General features: G+C 39.3%; 2 protein-coding genes across 2 annotated transcripts; one reads left to right on the forward strand and one right to left on the reverse strand.

The window, feature by feature from the left end:
* On the forward strand, nucleotides 1-15,146 carry LOC103524456 (anosmin-1-like). The gene is made up of 4 exons (XM_008489471.3): nucleotides 1-256; nucleotides 13,109-13,292; nucleotides 14,078-14,389; nucleotides 14,935-15,146. Exons 1-4 carry the CDS (start codon nucleotides 101-103, stop codon nucleotides 15,144-15,146), a joined length of 864 nt encoding a protein of 287 aa, XP_008487693.1. The 5' UTR covers nucleotides 1-100.
* Nucleotides 15,147-15,233: 87 nt separating this feature from the next.
* On the reverse strand, nucleotides 15,234-18,500 carry LOC103524457 (bone morphogenetic protein 3-like). The gene is made up of 4 exons (XM_008489472.3): nucleotides 18,230-18,500; nucleotides 17,690-18,032; nucleotides 17,151-17,285; nucleotides 15,234-15,853 (listed from the first exon to the last, which is right to left on the reverse strand). The coding sequence occupies exons 1-4, from the start codon at nucleotides 18,379-18,381 to the stop codon at nucleotides 15,671-15,673; spliced, it is 813 nt and encodes a 270-aa protein (XP_008487694.2). The 5' UTR covers nucleotides 18,382-18,500; the 3' UTR covers nucleotides 15,234-15,670.
* Between the last annotated feature and the right edge of the window lie 876 nt (nucleotides 18,501-19,376).

Raw genomic sequence — 19,376 nt, forward strand, 5'->3', positions numbered from 1 at the left:
TAATGATATAGTGGGGTAGGTAGCGTTCAACGATCACGACTCACGAGTGCAGTTTTTGCACTAAGTCTCTCTGAGACCTCAGTACTCTCATAACTCTGATATGGCTGCTTTGGTCAAGTCGTGCGGGTTTCTCGTTTGTTTCGTAACATTTGTCGTGCGATGTTCGCCCCGACTTTACGACTATTCGGACATGCTACTGGTGGCTAGGTGTCAGTCGAAATGTGCCCCACACCACCACTATCCCGCCAAACATTCGGTGAGTTCAGTATTATTAAACTATTGTTACTTTCTTTTTTCATAGAGAAACTTTTCGGGAAATGTACCTATAGTAATAAATTATAGTCACCCTTAAAATTACGCGACTTACCTATGTTTTTGTAATATTATTTATTTTACCTCCTTACAATGCGGAACAAAATGCGATATGCCCATTCTTTTTAACCTTCAAAAAGACAATAGATTGCAGTTTCGGGGGGGACGGCCTTCCAGTGCAATGGGTCTGGGTTCAATGCTTTGTCTGCTCTTTATACAAGACATAGTATACATAGAAGAATGTTGAATGTTTTTGTAAATACATACCTACATATCCACTAATTATTGAGAATCTTTTGTTCCCCGTGATTACTTTTCACGGAATGTTTTCTACCTCCGAGGACTTTTTTTTATTAACATTTATTAAAGTGTGCTAACATAAATATAAAATGTTATATACACTAATAGGAAAGATGGTAATACATAGATGTATGATGTACCTATACCACCGAATTACAATAAGTTAGCCCGCTAAAATATCTAACATGAGTAATTTTATTGTTATTTTGCTGGATGTGTTAGGTAATACATAGATTTATGATGTACCTATACCACCGAATTACAATAAGTTAGCCCGCTAAAATATCTAATATGAGTAATTTTATTGTTATTTTGGTGGATGTGTCAATTTCACTGGTCTTTGTTTGTGATCAAATACCTATGCCAAATGTTTATTGGTTATACTTTTACGTACCTACCCAGTGTACCCATCACTTGATTTTGACTAATTTCATATACATAATTATGAAGGAAGTGTTCTATGAATGAAGTTGAATCAATTGCTTGATTAATAATTTTATTACGATAGATAGATAGATAGGTATACCTAAACAGTTTATTATTTATATTTATTTTTTGTCTCTGATGGGAGTTCGAATCCCAATATCTGTGAGCTCTCTGTACTAACTGGAATTTCAGAGAGAGGCAAATTTCTGGACAAAGAGACCGAGAGACTCACCAGTCTTTGACTCATTGGTAATATTACGATACAAATACATTAGGTATGTACTATGTACGTACATAGGTAGTGAGTATTTAGGTAATATTATTTCTACATATGAAGGAAGTGTTCTATGAATGAAGTTGAATCAATTGCTTGATTAATAATTTTATTACGATAGATAGATAGATAGATAGATAGATAGATAGATAGATAGATAGATAGATAGATAGATAGATAGGTATACCTAAAGTTTATTATTTATTTTTACTTTTTTGTCTCTGATGGAGTTCGAATCCCAATATCTGTGAGCTCTCTGTACTAACGGGAATTTCAGAGAGAGGCAAATTTCTGGACAAAGAGACCGAGAGACTCACCAGTGTTTGACTCATTGGTAATATTACGATACAAATACATTATGTATGTACTATGTACGTACATAGGTATTAAGTATTTAGGTGAGATTATTTATTTTACCTCCTTACAATGCGGAACAAAATGCGATATGCCCATTCTTTTTAACCTTCAAAAAGACAATAGATTGCCGTTTCCATCACTTGATTTTGACTAATTTCTTATACATAATATATGAAGGAAGTGTTCTATGAATGAAGTTGAATCAATTGCTTGATTGATAATTTTATTACGATAGGTAGATAGATATACCTAAACAGTTTATTATTATTATTTTTTTTTTTTTGTCTCTGATGGAGTTCGAATCCCAATATCTGAGCTCTCTGTACTAACTCGAATTTCAGAGAGAGGTAAATTTCTGGACAAAGAGACCGAGAGACTCACCAGTGTTTGACTCATTGGTAATATTACGATACAAATACATTAGGTATGTACTATGTACGTACATAGGTAGTGAGTATTTAGGTAATATTATTTATTTTACCTCCTTACAATGCGGAACAAAATGCGATATGCCCATTCTTTTTAACCTTCAAAAAGACAATAGATTGCAGTTTCGGGGGGGACGGCCTTCCAGTGCAATGGGTCTGGGTTCAATGCTTTGTCTGCTCTTTATACAAGACATAGTATACATAGAATGTTGAAGAACATAGGGTATACCAAACAGACATTACATCAATGGACAGCATTAAGCAGAAAGGAACCAGTCAACAGAAACCAATTTTCAAAAACCCTAATTGGGTATTTTCATAGAACATAATACAGAAAGCGTCTTCTGAGACCTTAATCTTTTAACAGAAACGAACCACTAAACAAGAAGACCTGGGAGTAAAAAAAAAAAAATAATAATAATAATCTTTTGTTCGATTTAAATTTACATAATTATTATGGTATTTTTGGGTAGTTCTTTTCTGCTGAATGCTGTCCAAAGATGGAGGTATCTATTCACATTTGAAATATGAGCGATTTATTCAGGATTTGAACTCAACACCTCCTATGCGGTTTTCTACTATGAATTCCCATTAGGTACCTGGTACCTATTTACTTTATGGATACCAAATACCGACCAGAGGTGACGCACAAAGAAACATATACGAGTACCAGAGAACCTTTTGTTCGATTTAAATTTACATAATTATTATGGTATTTTTGGGTTTTGGGTGGTTCTTTTCTGCTGAATTCTGTCTAAATATGGAGGTATCTATTCACATTTGAAATATGAGCGATTTATTCAGGATTTGAACTCAACACCTCTTATGCGGTTTTCTACTATGAATTCCTATTAGGTACCTGGTACCTATTTACTTTATGGATACCAAATACCGACCAGAGGTGACGCACAAAGAAACATATACGAGTACCAGAGAACCTGAATCAGCACCTGTTAACACCTGTTACGTTTAGTTGGTTTATCGGTTTTTACTAATCTGCATCAGTTTTAGTACCAGAGAACCTGAATCAGCACCTGTTAACACCTGTTACGTTTAGTTGGTTTATCGGTTTTTACTAATCTGCATCAGTTTTGTTATTGGTCTGGAGGTATTATGGACCTGCTTACCATAAATTTAAAGATATAGACACAGAGGTCCAGGGATGGCATTGAACTTTGTTGGTTTCGTGGTTCAAAAAGTGGCACTTTGGTACATATAGGTTTCATTGTCCCGCCATCGAAGAGAGGAAGCAGGACAGGACATATAGTCAGTCGTGGGGAGAACGAACCTTATCTCTTTAGCATAAAGTCTGGTCAGGAAGGAATTGAACATGCGACCTATCACTTACAAGAGTGGCACTTTGGTACATACAGGTTTCATTGTCCCGAAATCGAAGAGAGGAAGCAGGACAGGACATAGTCAGTCGTGGGAAGAACGAACCTTATCTCTTTAGCATAAAGTCTGGTCAGGAAGGAATTGAACATGCGACCTATCACTTACAAGGCAGGTGCGCTACCCTTCAAACTAACTAGGCTGGCACTCCAAGCTTTGATATAACCATGGCCAAGGCATACAACGCATTTTACGAAAGTGCACTACTGCACTAGTGTGTAAATGTGGAACTAAAGGCCAAACAGATTTTGGCCTTTGGTTCTCACATTTCATTGATGTTAAAGTTCATCTAGTTTACTATCTTACAACACCTAGGTTCCTACTGTTAATTGCTAACTTTAAAGAGTTTGTCACCTGAAATCTAGGTAGGTACCTTCAAACTTTACCTATCCATGGAAGACATTGATGTTAAAGTTCATCTAGTTTACTATACCCATTATAGAAAGGTATCTACTTACTACACCTAGGTTCCTACTGTTAATTGCTAACTTTAAAGAGTTTGTCACCTGCAATCTAGGTAGGTACCTTCAAACTTTACCTATCCATGCCTGAACGTCTCGTCAGTAGTCACAATTCAATAACACCTTGTTATTCAATAAGACGACCAATTTGTTTTCTAATATTCCTCTACATAATTATTATTACCAGTAAAATTGTACCTACTCCGCTTTTCTCATTAAACCTATGTACTTGGCTGGGTTTCTACGTGCTAAGTTTTTACCTATTCTAGGTTCTAAGGTCTGAATTTTTACATTATACCTACCTACATTCCTACATAAGGGTAGGTAGGTAGAGTTTAGAGGTATTCGTAGTTTTATGCGTGCTAGATTTCTACCTATTCTCGGTTTTAAATCCAGAGTTTGCCAGCCTAGATAGCTTAGTTGGTAGTGCGTCTGCCTTGTAAGCGAGATCGGTAATAGGTTCTAAGTTCTGAATTTTTACATTATACGGTTATACCTACATTCCTACATAAGGGTAGGTAGGTAGAGTTTAGAGGTATTCGTAGTTTTATGCGTGCTAAATTTCTAACTATTCTCGGTTTTAAATCCAGAGTTTGCCAGCCTAGTTAGCTTATTTGGTAGCTCGTCTGCCTTGTAAGCGCTAGGCCGCGGGTTCGATTCCCGCCCGGGGCGGATTTTAACCTGGTGGGATAATGTTCGTTCTCGAAACGGCTGGCTTTCTCCTATCCTGTCTTCCTTCTCTCTTCGATTTCGGGACGATAAGACCATAGCAGACAAATGAACAACTCACAGCACAAGTTCACCTTTCCTTCTCAGATCTACCGCCCATTCCGTCCAAGATTACTCATCATGAGAAAAACAAATAAAATAAAATGGCATACCTCGCCTGGGCTAGAACTTGAAACCTTTTCAACTTCTAATTCCAGGTCTCCTATACAAGGCGCCCGAGTTACTCCGAGTTTGTGCCATACGCCGAGTGAGATTGGCATCACTCAATGGAAAGCTATAATAATCTTACTCTTTATGTAGTTTAGGTATTACCTAGGTACCTACCCACCTTGGTTTTCTCCTACCTATGCTGTCTTTCTTTTCCCTTGGATAAAGGTAGAAACACACGACCATCACGTCACGTCACGTGAGCTCATGGGGAGTCAGAATGACGTAGTTCAAAGTTTTCCAATCATATAGGTAATTTCGTTCAAGACAACCACACTACTATCACGTCACGTGACATGACGTGAGAGTATTAAAATTACCTATTACAATACAATGGGAAAACTTTGAACTACATCTATCCGACTCCCCATGACTTCACGTGACGTGATTTGACGAGATAGTAGTATGCTCTCACCTTAAGACCTCGGTTTTTACAGTTCTATCAAACCTTCTGACTCAAATTTTGCCATTTCTTAAAATTTGCCATTTCTTAAAATTTGCTATTTCTTTAGCAAGGGAAATTTTATCTCTGAACCATACCATGATACCACCCTGTAATTTATTGGGGAGGGAACATTGTGTGTTTTTTCTATTTCCCCCATCAAGATCTCAAAATTCCCTCAGTTTTGTACCTTTTGAATGTCAATAAGGGAATTTTCATTTCAATTGTGCTCCCCCCGTGGTTATTCTTGAAAAGGAAGCTTGGTTATTCTAAAACGGGGAGCCTTTAATTTCCACGGAAAAAAAATCCGGTTTAAAAAGGTTCCAAGGAGCAATCCCTAGTCAGCCTAGTTAGCTTAGTTGGTAGCGCGTCTCCCTTGTAAGCGCTAGGCCGCGGGTTCGATTCCCGCCCGGGGCGGATTTTATCCTGATGGGATAATGTTCGTTCTCGGAACGGCTGGCTTTTTCCTATCCTGTCTTCCTTCTCTCTTCGATTTCGGGACGATAAGACCATAGCAGTTACAGTTCCCTCTGTCAAACCTCTTAAAAAAAGATGATAAAATAAAATGGCATAGCTCACCTGGGCTAGAACTTGAAACCTTTTCAACTTCTAATTCCAGGTCTCCTATACAAAGCGCCCGAGTTACTCCGTGCTCTAGTGCAGTCACCCTCCAGTGCTCTAGGGTCACCTAAGGGAGATGTCTACTCGTTTGGTATCATCCTCTATGAGCTACACTCTCGTCAGGGGCCATTTGGTGACCTCAGTATGTCACCCGCTACGATACTTACAAGGGTGATGTATCCTGTGTGTAACCAGGAACCCTTCAGGTGAGTTGGATCAATTCCCGCCATCGACAAGAAATTTCTTAGATTCGTATAAGCTCAACCCATCCCTTGGGGCAGTTCACCCCCACTCCCCCACACCTAAGCCTCAGAGTGAGCTTTTTTGTGTATGGAGTTAAGCGATAAGAAATTTACATTCGTAGGTATCCACCTACTTCAATTGGATTAAAAAAAAGAGCTTTGATAGAGGAAACAGTAACTGCTAAGGTCTTATCGTCCCGAAAGCGAAGAGAGAAGGAAGACAGGATAGGAGAAAGCCAGCCGTACCGTTAACGAACCTTATCCGTTCAGGATAAAATCCGCCCCGGGCGGGAATCGAACCCGCGAAAAAATATTTTAACGGAATACTTTCTGGTGTTCTCGTGTTAACCCAGCACCTGAATGGAAATTATTGTCTCGTCTCGCATATGTTTAAGTATGATGAGGGACATACTACGAGATGCTATAATACAGACCCGTAAAGTCCAATTTGCCGAAATCTAAACCGATCTCGTGCTATGATTCGTAAAAGTTCAACCCGTCCTTTAGGTCTGTTTCCCTCTATAGTCCCTAGACCTCTAAGCCTGAAACTGTTATTTATGTGATAAGGTCGATATTCCTTGGCGAAGAACGTACAACCTCTGCTAGTTTTATATAAAACTTCTCATTTTCCAGACCTCGTCTCGATCTCCTGGAGAACAGCTTCGACTTTGTTCGGGATTGTGTCACCGAGTGCTGGGCGGAAACACCCGAGGATCGGCCCGACTTCAAGGTCATCCGAACCCGACTGCGCCCTCTGAGGAAAGGCATGTGAGTTGCTCTTTTACTTTCTATTACCCATCACATCCGAATGTGCTTCTGTGACGTGGTCGTCAAGACACTCGCCTCGTAATCAGGAGCGCGTGGGTTCAATGCCAGCCGAGGAGAGGCATGGATTTTTTGTACCACATAGTCAATAACAGAGTTACGCCGACCCTATTTACGTAGGAAAATTCACATCCGAATGTGCTTCTGTGACGTGGTCGTCAAGACACTCGCCTCATAATCAGGAGTGCGCGGGTTCAATGCCAGCCGAGGAGAGGCATGGATTTTTTGTACCACATAGTCAATAACAGAGTTACGCCGACCCTATTTACGTAGGAAAAGGCTAGGAAGAAGTAGATGGTCAATAACAGAGTTCGAGGGTTAGGTGTAGAGAACGCCTTCCATAGTTTTTCTGGTTCACCTTAACTACCTTGATGGATCCGTTGTATCAAGGTTAACACTGGAGTTTCTCCAGTGTTGCAAATCATAAATTCGTCAACCCTCTCTATCCTTTGTTCATGGTCTTGTCTTGACCATATATAGATTTAAAGCTATTTTCATAATTGAAGCCACCCATCCTGTTTTGAAAAATATGTTCGTCAGTAATTATATCTGTTTAACTTATCGTTACAGGAAGCCCAATATATTTGACAACATGATAGCTATGATGGAGAAGTATGCCAACAATTTGGAACAACTTGTAGACGAGAGAACTGATCAACTTGTGGAAGAGAAGAAAAAGACTGGTTAGTATCTAACAAGTGATAGACCTCAATCCTCAATGGATCCTTGAGTTAAGCAACATTGCGCGTGGTAATTATCCGGATGGGTGACCATCTGGGCAATCCCATGCTGCTGGCTTTTCCCGGCCCCAGTCAGGCTGGGTGAGGTTGATGTTACGAGGCAGGTAGCTTGTCACCAAAGGGAGGGTAAAACCCCCTTCGCCTCAATCAGTTCACTCAGTTGTTAAAAGTAGGTAACTTGAAACCCCTATGGCCAGCCTAGTTAGCTTAGTTGGTAGTGCGTCTGCCTTGTAAGTACTTATTGGTGGATGTGTCAAATACACTCATGTTTATTGGTGGATGTACTAAATCTACTGATGTTATTGATGGATATGTCCAATGCCCTTACGTTTTACTTATTGGTGGATGTGCCTAGTTAACGATACGGTACCTATATTTCAATTTTAATACCTAGGTACCTACTTAACTTACTTGAAAGGTAATACCTAGTGCACATTTACGTACCTCCATAGGTAGATTAGGTACACATTTTTTTTCATCGAAAGCGAAGAATAATAATAAAAGTAACACCTCGGTGCCTACCTGCAGCCTACTAGCAAATACATACCAGAAAATATTCTAAACCTAGACTGAATATAAACATGGCGATACCTGTACTATAGTAGTGGAAATTTCGTCTGAAAAATTTTAATCTCACGAAGATTTGAAATTTTGAACTTCTTTTTATAAGAGTTTTGATAGAGGGAGCTATAGATAGCAACGGAGGTCTTATTGTCCGACGAGGAGGACAGGATAGGAGAAAGCCATCCGTTCCGAGAATAAACCTATTTGGAATAAAGTTTTCCACGGACGGGAATCAAACCCGCGACTTTTTCTTAAATTTATCTAACTCAAAGGCCGGTAAAAATGAACCTCTCCAACAAATAGGCATACCTAAATAAAGGGAATCATTAAAAACTTTAGCAGTTAAAAAACATGATAATTTACTGACCAGGATAAGTATCCATATCATTACGCCGTTCTCTAAAAGAAGAAAATAATTACCTACAAACATTAACAATTTCGGAACAATTGGAAAAGGAAAATCCCGATTTTTCCCTGAGTTCCCCTTGGATCTGGAAAAAGTTCGTCCAGTTCAGACTTATGTGACGTAGACCCACAGGTGGGCCATTAAATGGTACGTTTTTTAGATGGGCGAATAAATGGTACACTTAAATAGAGGGAATCATTAAAAACTTTAGCACTTGAAAAACATGATAATTTACTGACCAGGATAAGTACTGACCAGGACATATCATTACGCCGTTCTCTAAAAGAACAAAATAATTACCTACAAACATTAACAATTTCGGAACAATTGGAAAAGGAAAATCCCGATTTTTCCCTGAGTTCCCCTAATATGTACTGTCAGGTCTAAACTTGTTTCTTTGGCTTTGGCGGCAAGAAACATGAATTTGCATTCTTCTTGGACTGCAATTTTAGGTCAGCAGACTCTTGCTAAAAAAAAACTATTTACTGGGTGACCATGGTATTTATTGCTAGGTACCTACCTACTACCTAGGCAAGAAACATGAATTTGCATTCTTCTTGGACTGCAATTTTAGGTCAGCAGACTCTTGCAAAAAAAAAACTATTTACTGGGTGACCATGGTATTTATTGCTAGGTACCTACTACCTACCTACCTACAGTCCAACACATCCACAATGCACATACCTACTTGAACTTAATGAAAGTGTCAAAAGTTTGTTGAAGATATACGCGTGAGAGCCACATAACTAACAGTTGTTAAAAAGTAAATATTTTGATAGAAGGAGAATTTGCCAAATCAAGTGCCCCTAAACCTTCTAATATTCTACTGTGGTTCCTTTTGATATTTAAGAAGTAAGAAGAGCTTAGAATTCCACGATTCTAATCAGAATTAAAGTTCCAATAGTTATGATTATTTTTAAAATTATTTTTTAAAGTGCTCTCAGTCGAAAGTTCGAATTAATCATACCACCCAGTACAGTATGTAAACTAAAAAGAAATGAGTTACTCGTTGCTATAGTGGAGTGACTAATAAAGAACCCAAGATAAGCTGCGTTTTAGATGCAGAATTGCAGAAGAAATAATTAAAAATAATACTCTGAACTTTGCAAAGATCGCTCTCAGATTGTGTCCAAACATAGGGAATACATTAGAATTAATTTTAATTAGATGTGGCCTTTCATTCGAAGTGACCCTCTGTCCAGTTTGTAAATACTTTTACGTACCCAGTGTACCCATGTCACTTGATTTTGACTAATTTCATATACATATGAAGGAAGTGTTCTATGAATGAAGTTGAATCAATTGCTTGATTAATAATTTTATTACGATAGATAGATAGATAGATAGATAGATAGATAGGTATACCTAAAGTTTATTATTTATATTCATGGGACGGGTCGATGTACGAAGCCTCTCCACCAATTTCGATCATTGCATCTCTGCTCCCTCTCGATGTCGTTCCAATTTCCTTGTTTTCTTTGAATATCAGCTCTGATGACATCACTATATCGGTATCTCGGTCTGCCTCTTGGTCTCAGGTAGGTACCTACTCGTATTAATAGCGAGGTATTGCTATACAGGGACTGATAATTAGGAGACCGTGGGTTCAAATCTCAGTCAAGACATGGAATTTAACCAACATTAGATATTTGAGACTTTGAAATTACCTCAATAGTACTGTGGTGAATCAACTCAATAAAATGCACTATGATTTCACTTGTGGTAGGTATACATACATAGTTACTCGAACACTCGTGCTTTATAAATGGAGAGCTAAAGGTCCTTAACACTCACTCGTATGTTTCCAAGTTTTTTTTTGGCTTTTTTGAGAGCTCACAAAAGATAATGGGCTTTGCATTCGGATCTTTTTGTTCACAAACTTTCGTAGATTCGTAGAAGCTTAATCCACATCCTTTAGGGCTATTTAGCGCTTACACCTAAGCCTCAGATTGGGCTTTTTGTGTACGGAGTTAGGCTGAGATTCACAAACTTTACAATATTGTGTATTATTTCTCTAAAGACAGTGGCAATTTTACAGCCCCGTTTCAATATTCATAATTAATCCATCCTTTAGGGCTATCTAGCGCCTACACCTAAGCCTCAGATTGGGCTTTTTGTGTATGGAGTTAAGCTGAGATTCACAAACTTTACAATATTGTGTATTATTTTTCTAAAGACAGTGGCAATTTTACAGCCCCGTTTCAATATTCATAAGATCATAAGTCTAAGGAACGAAGGATTAAGTTAGGAACGAAGGACACTTTGCTAAATCGGTATAACGCTGAGATTTCATTTCCCTGTGTTAATAAACTTGTACCGGAACCTCTTTGGAGAGACACGTGTGAATAACCTTTTAGTCCGATTTAAACAACTTGTCAAAATCTCTGTCTGTGCGCCAGCCTAGTTAGCTTAGTTGGTAGTGCGTCTGCCTTGTAAGCGCTAGGCCGCGGGTTCGATTCCCGCCCGGGGCGGATTTTAGCCTAATCCATCCTTTAGGGCTATCTAGCGCCTACACCTAAGCCTCAGATTGGGCTTTTTGTGTACGAAATTAGGCTGAGATTCACAAACTTTACAATATTGTGTATTATTTTTCTAAAGAGAGTGGCAATTTTACAGCCCCGTTTCAATATTCATAAGATCATAAATCCAAGGAACGAAGGATTAGGTTAGGAACGAAGGACACTTTGCTAAATCGGTATAACGCTGAGATTTCATTTCCCTGTGTTAATAAACTTGTAGCGGAACCTCTTTGGAGAGACACGTGTGGCTGACTGTGCTAAATCGGTATAACGCTGAGATTTCATTTCCCTGTGTTAATAAACTTGTAGCGGAACCTCTTTGGAGAGACACGTGTGGCTGACTAACGGGGCGGGATCAAGACAATAACCTTTTAGTCCGATTTAAACAACTTGTCAAAATCTCTGTCTGTGCTGCTTGTAAAGCGGGGAGAGAGACGAGGAAATGTTTCCAGACTTGAAACTCTTTTATTTAATTTGCACTCTTTTAAAAATAATTATACGAAGAAATGTAAATGGCGGCGAAACCACAGTACCAAGTTATAAACCCTACTATTTAATATAGGTACCTACTCGTACATACAACAGTTCATTTACCTAAGCGCAAGTTCTTTGATTCTATTGTTTCTAATTAAACCCTACTATTTAATATAGGTACCTACTCGTACATACAACAGTTCATTTACCTAAGCGCAAGTTCTTTGATTCTATTGTTTCTAAAGGTGCGTCTACACTAGAGTCGACCGAACTCGATCGACATCGACTAAAAGTCCATGTTCTTGTTGATATGAAATACCTTACTCGTACATACAACAGTTCATTTACCTAAGCGCAAGTTCTTTGATTCGATTGTTTCTAAAGGTGCGTCTACACTAGAGTCGACCGAACTCGATCGACATCGACTAAAAGTCCATGTTCTTGTTGATATGAAATACCTATGATATCAATCTCAATATCCTCTCTGATAACAAGTCAGTGAGAGCCAATTGACATTGCCTAAAACGCCTTTTGGGACCGACAAGATGTGGGTTTCTGGGAAATACCGATCGATATCTGACTGTGTCCACTCATATCCGACGGCCGGTCGACTATGTGTGGACACACCTTAATATTTACTGACACGTCCCAATTATTCAGTCGAGAACGTCGATCAAAATAGTGTGGACGCTGCTTTCCGAGAATTCTTTTGTCTATCAGGACCCTTCACGTTAGCCCAAAGCCCGTTCCCACTTGTCGTGAGTTTCATCCGATTTTTTTTCCGAATGTCTTGTAGGAAATGTAACCTTAATGAGAGTGTTCCCACTACACACGACACGATTTTTTTCCCGAACGACAAGTAAGAGTGTTCCCACTACACACGACCCGATTTTTTTTCCCGAAGGACAAGTGGGAACGGGCCTATATATAGGGCTTTGTCCGATTATAAAACTAATTGCCCTCATGTTATGCTTTGCCCAGCAGTGTCTGAAGGAGTGTGAAGAGAGCACTTGGACCAAACCAGGTCGATCGATATCTGACTGTATCCACACCTATCCGACGGCCGGTCGACAATGTGTGGACACACCTTAACATTTACTGACACGTCCCAATTAGTCAGTCGAGAACGTCGGTCAAAATAGTGTGGACGCTGCTTTCCGAGAATTCTTTTGTCTACCAGGACCCTTCACGTTAGCCCAAAGCCCATTCCCACTTGTCGTGAGTTTCAACCGATTTTTTTCCGAATGTCCTGTAGGTAATGTAATTTAAATGAGAGTGTTCCCACTACACACGACACGATTTTTTTCCCGAACGACAAGTGGGAACGGGCCTATAGGGCTTAGTCCGATTATAAAACTAATTGCCCTCATGTTATGCTTTGCCCAGCAGTGTCTGAAGGAGTGTGAAGAGAGCACTTGGACCAAACCAGGCTACTGTTCGAAAAGTATGGCCGATCCAGATCCATGCATGAAGACGTGTGACTTTGACTCGCAGTGTCCGGGAACTGAGAAGTGCTGTCTAGGGGCCTGTGGAACCATTTGCAGACCGTCAATCATTCCCGAAATCTTACCAGGTAATTGAGAAGCTGTCTGATCCGATTGTTCCATTGTCAAAGTCTGAATTGCAATACTAGAAGCAAGAAGCACTTGTAGCGAAGTTTTCGTAGAATCTAATATTATGGTATCTACCTATCTACTCGTTGGGGACCAATTCTTCGTAAACAACCAATACCTACCCTTCAGGAACGACCGTCAATCATTCCCGAAATCTTACCAGGTAATTGAGAAGCTGTTTGATCCGATTGTTCCATTGACAAAAAGTCTGAATTACAATACTAGAAGCACTTGTAGCAAACTTTTCGTAGAATCTAATATTATGGTATCTACCTATCTACTCGTTGGGGACCAATTCTTCGTAAACAACCAATACCTACCCTTCAGGAAGAGGGACTTTTCAGTCCAACATCGGTAGTTAACCAAGATATTCCTCTCTTCACTTTCAGTGGACACGTTAGAGTTACCCGTCATGTCGAACAAAGTCTAAATTACAATACTAGAAGCACTTGTAGCGAAGTTTTCGTAGAATCTAATATTATGGTATCCACCTATCTACTCGTTGGGGACCAATTCTTCGTAAACAACCAATACCTACCCTTCAGGAAGGTAGTAGTGTAAATACTTTTAAAGAGTAATATCAAATGAACAACTCACAGCACAAGTTCACCTTTCCTTCTCAGATCTACCGCCCATTCCGTCCAAGATTACTCATCATGAGAAAAACAAAGGTAGTAGTGTAAATACTTTGAAAGAATAATATCAAATGAACAACTCACAGCACAAGTTCACCTTTCCTTCTCAGATCTACCGCCCATTCCGTCCAAGATTTCTCATCATGAGAAAAACAACCATTCCAGCATTGTCATCCACTGGCAAGGGAGTCGCGAATACCCCAACATTTTCTACGTTATCCAAGAACGACATCACTTGGGAGTACAATTCCGGGAAGAGAAGCTGGGAGACTGGAGTCCGGGGTTCGTGGTGGGAAAGCCGCGCTTGAAAAAGAAGTACGTGTTCGTGCCAGGTCGCTGGTATCAAGTGAGGGTGGCCGCTGTCAACATACATGGTAGCAGAGGGTTCTCTCCCCCTAGCGAAGCGTTCACAATGTCTAGGCGTAAGTATTCCAATCCGTCTGGAGACTTATGACGTGATGTTGGCGAATACGACGCGAGTTTACTAAAGGAGATTTTATGAACACTAGTTCGGCGAACCAAATTTTGGTCCGGAGAATGATCCGATGCAGTCCGGTCCGATCGCAGCAGACTGAAAATGGTCCGTTGGTCCGGGCAATGTGTAGTCACTTCAGATTTCGTTTTGGTTCGGTCCGTCTAATGTGTAGTTCCCTTTAGTCTTCGGAGCTTGGATGACAAGTAAGGGGAATCTGTAGATAGTGTAGGTTGGAAAGCTAGTTCCAGACCAAACTACAAAGTACCGTGAAAGTCAGGAATATTGGAATGGAAATCGTATACCGACAGAGAATAGAGAATTATTTGGGAAAATCAAAAGGAGTCATTGGTAGAGAATGAAGAAACTTCGTGGGTTATGGAAGAAATTTATGAAATAAAAAATAAGTACCCGAAAGTTTTGTTTATTTATTTTATAAGTTTCCATTTATTGGTTTTTCATTTATTGGTTTCTGTTTTCATATCGATTTTTCAGAGCCCAAACCCCCAGGTGTTCCGCTGAACCTGAAGTTCGAAGCCGTGAACCTGGTCCGAGGTAAATACTGGGTGGAACTACATTGGGATCCCCCTGTTTCTGAACTGCCCCTCAACAACTACATCATCTACTGGAGCACATTTCTCCAACCGACCGACAGCATGGATCACAAAATAAAAAAGGGCTTGAGAGGAGATCGAGAAAAATCGTAAAATTCCGGAAGGCACGCGTGGAAATACCGAGCCATAAATGTTGTCGTTACTCACACTTGGATTCTGCAAATCTAAAGAACTCTGGGCTTCGGTATAAGTATCTAATGTACATAATGAAATATATTGTATAAAATTATTCAATTACATTTATTTATTAAGATAGTTGTTCCTTGTTCCTCTACAAAAGAAATTACATCCACAAAAGTACCCTTGGATCCAGTCACTCAGAGTAGGGGTCTGATCACAGATCTGCGAAAGGCCAGGGATTCTGATGGTCACAAGGAGAGCGATCGATTCTACATACATAGTACACATAAAAACATCAGATATCTCTAGATACCAAAGCAGAGAGGGAAAAACTAGGGTGTCAGAAGCCCTGGGTTCCGAAACGCTAATATATCAGGAAGCTACATTAAGGGAAATAACTCAATAATAGAGTTTCATTCACCATAAGTCTCCTAAAACTTCTGGCACCCCATCAGTCATTCTTCCCTCAGTGTGCCATTCGAGCTTCTTTGTCATATTCATCTACAGCCACAAGACTCCACTCTCATATCTTGGAAATATCGCAAGACGGTAATATAGGGTGACTCCTGGTATAAAACCCGCAGGGGAGTGAGTGTCTCCGGAACACAGCAGGGCCCAGGGGTACCTGACACCAAATACATGGCACTTTGTAAGTAGGCGTGACTCGATGGAGCTAAAGCCTGAAACATCATGAAATAGGTATGATTACAAAACGGAAAATAACAGAGAAGTGATAATTTGGGCTTGATAAGAAAATGAAAAGTGTAGACAGGTTGGCGGTAATAAGCTTCTTTAATCTTGAGACGTGGAAACAGAAAGGAAGTAAAATGCACAAGAAATATGTATTCGAACTTAAATTTTAATGACAACAGAAGACTTTTTTCCATTTAGCAAATTAGCAGTCAGGACCTTTGCACCTCAATTGGAAAGCGGGTTCGAATCCCGACCAAATCAAGGAATATGATAAATAATTAGACTGCAAGTAAAGCTTACTTCTAGGGGTAAGATCGCTCGAATCTTCGAGCTTAGTTCGGAATGAGCTTAACGCCATACACAAAAAGTCCACTCCGAGGCTTAGGTGTAGGGGCGGACAGCCCTAAAGGATGAGTTAAACTTCTATGAATATACTTCTAGGGGTAAAGGGACCCATTTGTCCTAACCTTTGGGCCCTCTTGTACCTCTTGCCTCTTGAGCATCAGAGGTAAAAATAAGGACTAGGCATTACTATTTTCTAGACATGAAGCTGAAACACTTTACCTTGGGAATGGGGAATGAGCATTTGCCAGAACAGTAGTAGGATTGAAATGACTGCGGCTCTATGATCCACTGGTCCCAACCAAGATCTCCGAATTTCACCACAAGAGGTTTCCTCTCACAAGCAAAACGGAAAGGAAATAAATAGAATGCACAAGAAGAATGTATTCGGAGGTCGAACTACTTAAATTTAAATGATAAGAGAAGACTTTTTTCCATGTAGCAGTTAGGACCTTCGCACCTCATTTGGCAAGTGGGTTCAAATCCCGACCAAATCAAGGAATATGATATAATTAATTAGACTACTCCCAGAAGTGAGCTTTATTTAGCTAATGGCTTACCTTATTTTCTATTTGACTAGGGTTCTTAGTTCTTAGTTGGGGATTATTATTTACACCGACTCGAGTTTCGCCTCACTCATACACAACTTGTTTCAGTAAAAAATCTGCTGGGGGGAGTCTTTGGTTATTTTGAATTTTATTCAACAAGAATATGATATTGTAATTAATTACATCAAATCTAGCCTACTATTTACATTTTGATAGGCACTTCTAGGAGTAAAGGGACCCGTTTGTCTCAATCGAGCATAGGTAGGTACAAATAAGGACTCGATGAGAGTCAACAATTAAGCATCAAAAAACATACATAATTATAACGGTAAGGAACAATGACAAATTTAATAAGGACCATTACTATTTTCTAGAGGAAGCTGCAGCACTTTACCTTGGGTATGGGGAATGAGCATTTGCCAGAACAATAGTAGGATTGAAATGACTGCGGCTCTATGATCCACTGGTCCCAACCAAGATCTCCGAATTTCACCACAAGAGGTTTCCTCTCACAAGACTGTCGGGAGACCTAAGAAGAAAAACAGATGTCATTATAGGCAATAAAATTATTGGTGGATATTTGCTTTCTTCGGGACGAATTTAGCTGTAGCTACTGTAATGGTAGATAAATTGTCGTGCCGATGCCGTGTCATGAAATTTTCTATATCTATAGGTACCAATCTGCTGGAGGTCTAAGAATCCAGGTTGAATAATCACTTACTATTTTCTATAGGTGGTAAGTAAGGGGGGCAATAAAATTACCGGACGAATTTAGCTGTAGCTACTGTAATGGTAGATAAATTGTTGTGCCGATGCCGTGTCATGAAATTTTCCATATCTATACCAATCTGCTGGAGGTCTAAGAATCCAGGTTGAATAATCACTTACTATTTTCTATAGGTGGTAAGTAAGGGGGGCAATAAAATTACTTACCGATTTATTTGTCACCCAAGTATCTCGTTTTGTTCTCTTTGCATTTTTGACAGCATTTTCCATTTCATCCTCATCTCTATTGTATTTGTCACTTGTATGAATAATTAGAATCGAAGAGAACCTCCCAGTCTCTTCACTAGGTTTGAATTTATTTACATCATTTTCTTCAATGTACTTTTTCACAGGAGGAACATGTTCCTTCTTCTTTTGAACATCAGGGATATTTTCTACCGTGCTCTTTTCAATGCGTGGTACGTTTTCTTCCTCTTTAATGTGAGTGGTATTTTCTTCAGTTTTGCTTTCAACGTCCGGGATATTTCTTTTAGCGCTCTTTTCATCATAAATGCTATTGTGTTCGTATTCTTTTTCCTTGTTACCATCTACTGGTGTTTCAAAGTTTGGTGATGGCTCTATTTTATAATGATAAATAGTGTGGTTTCCATTATTTATTTTGCCTGGTAATGTGAGTTCGTTATCAGTCCAATCTTCTACCATTTCCCAGTGATCTTGTCTTTTGTTTCTGGTTAAGACTTCTCATAAATGCTATTGTGTTCGTATTCTTTTTCCTTGTTACCATCTATTGGTGTTTCAAAGTTTGGTGATGGCTCTATTTTATAATGATAAATAGTGTGGTTTCCATTACTTATTTTGCCTGGTAATGTGAGTTCGTTATCAGTCCAATCTTCTACCATTTCCCACTGATCTTGTCTTTTGTTTCTGGTTAAAACTTCATTGCCATGCTTGATATGCTTGGGAATATTGGTGCGCGTGATAGTATGTCTTCCACTTGATTGTTTAGATTTCAGTATTGGCAGAGTAATTTTATTGCCCTCCTTACTTACCACCTATAGAAAATAGTAAGTGATTATTCAACCTGGATTCTTAGACCTCCAGCAGATTGGTATAGATAGATATAGAAAAGTTTTCTCCCTGTTTGAATTTGTAATACGACCTACCCTCCCTAAAGTTTGGATTAATAAAAAGCAATCCCAATTTTGTAAATGCTTTGATTCTCATGAATCAGAGATGGGTATCCTTTGTAAAAGGCAAAGGGTATGTTCAGAATGAATCTACCCCCCGAGGAATTTGTGTGAAGGAAGTCTATTTCTAATGTGTGATGAGAACACAAATTTCATGCCTCAGTCGAAACAAATGCAGGAGAGGAGGAAGATGGTCAAAAAACAAAAAGCCATGGCAGGTAAAAAGGAACAAAAATCAAAACAAAACTGCAAGGACAAATCATAATAAACCATCACCTCTTAGTTTACACAGGACATGGGGGGTGCTATTGCCTCAGTCGAAACAAATGCAGGAGAGGAGGAAGGTGGTCAAAAAACAAAAAGCCATGGCAGGTAAAAAGGAACAAAAACAAAAATCAAAATCAAAACAAAACTGCAAGGACAAATCATAATAAACCATCACCTCTTAGTTTACACAGGACATGGGGGGTGCTATGTACAGAACGCAGGTCTTACTCAACTACTAGAAGCCAGCTACGGACATGTTGCTCAAATATAAAAACTAGTAATAGGGACAAAGGTTTGAATTCACATTGCATGCCTTTCAAAGAACTAGGTGTGAGCTGAGATGAAAATCCCATGTCCACTATTCCAAACAAGGAGGGCGGAGGGTTATATTATCATTTCTAACCCGATTAATCGAACCAATCTCAAAGGTATGCAAAACT

The sequence above is a fragment of the Diaphorina citri genome, unplaced genomic scaffold (genome assembly GCF_000475195.1).
Source record: "Diaphorina citri unplaced genomic scaffold, Diaci psyllid genome assembly version 1.1 scaffold99, whole genome shotgun sequence".
Taxonomy (NCBI): domain Eukaryota; kingdom Metazoa; phylum Arthropoda; class Insecta; order Hemiptera; family Psyllidae; genus Diaphorina; species Diaphorina citri.

Coding starts and splice junctions, on each gene's coding strand:
- LOC103524456 (XM_008489471.3), top strand. CDS start 101: ATGGCTGCTTTGGTCAAGTCGTGCGGGTTTCTCGTTTGTTTCGTAACA. Junction 257..13,108: donor ACTATCCCGCCAAACATTCG/GTGAGTTCAGTA, acceptor TTTGCCCAGCAG/TGTCTGAAGGAGTGTGAAGA. Junction 13,293..14,077: donor CATTCCCGAAATCTTACCAG/GTAATTGAGAAG, acceptor TTTCCTTCTCAG/ATCTACCGCCCATTCCGTCC.
- LOC103524457 (XM_008489472.3), bottom strand. CDS start 18,381: ATGGTAGAAGATTGGACTGATAACGAACTCACATTACCAGGCAAAATA. Junction 17,286..17,689: donor CTTGGGTGACAAATAAATCG/GTAAGTAATTTT, acceptor TTTTCTTCTTAG/GTCTCCCGACAGTCTTGTGA. Junction 15,854..17,150: donor GCTCATTCCCCATACCCAAG/GTAAAGTGCTGC, acceptor ATGATGTTTCAG/GCTTTAGCTCCATCGAGTCA.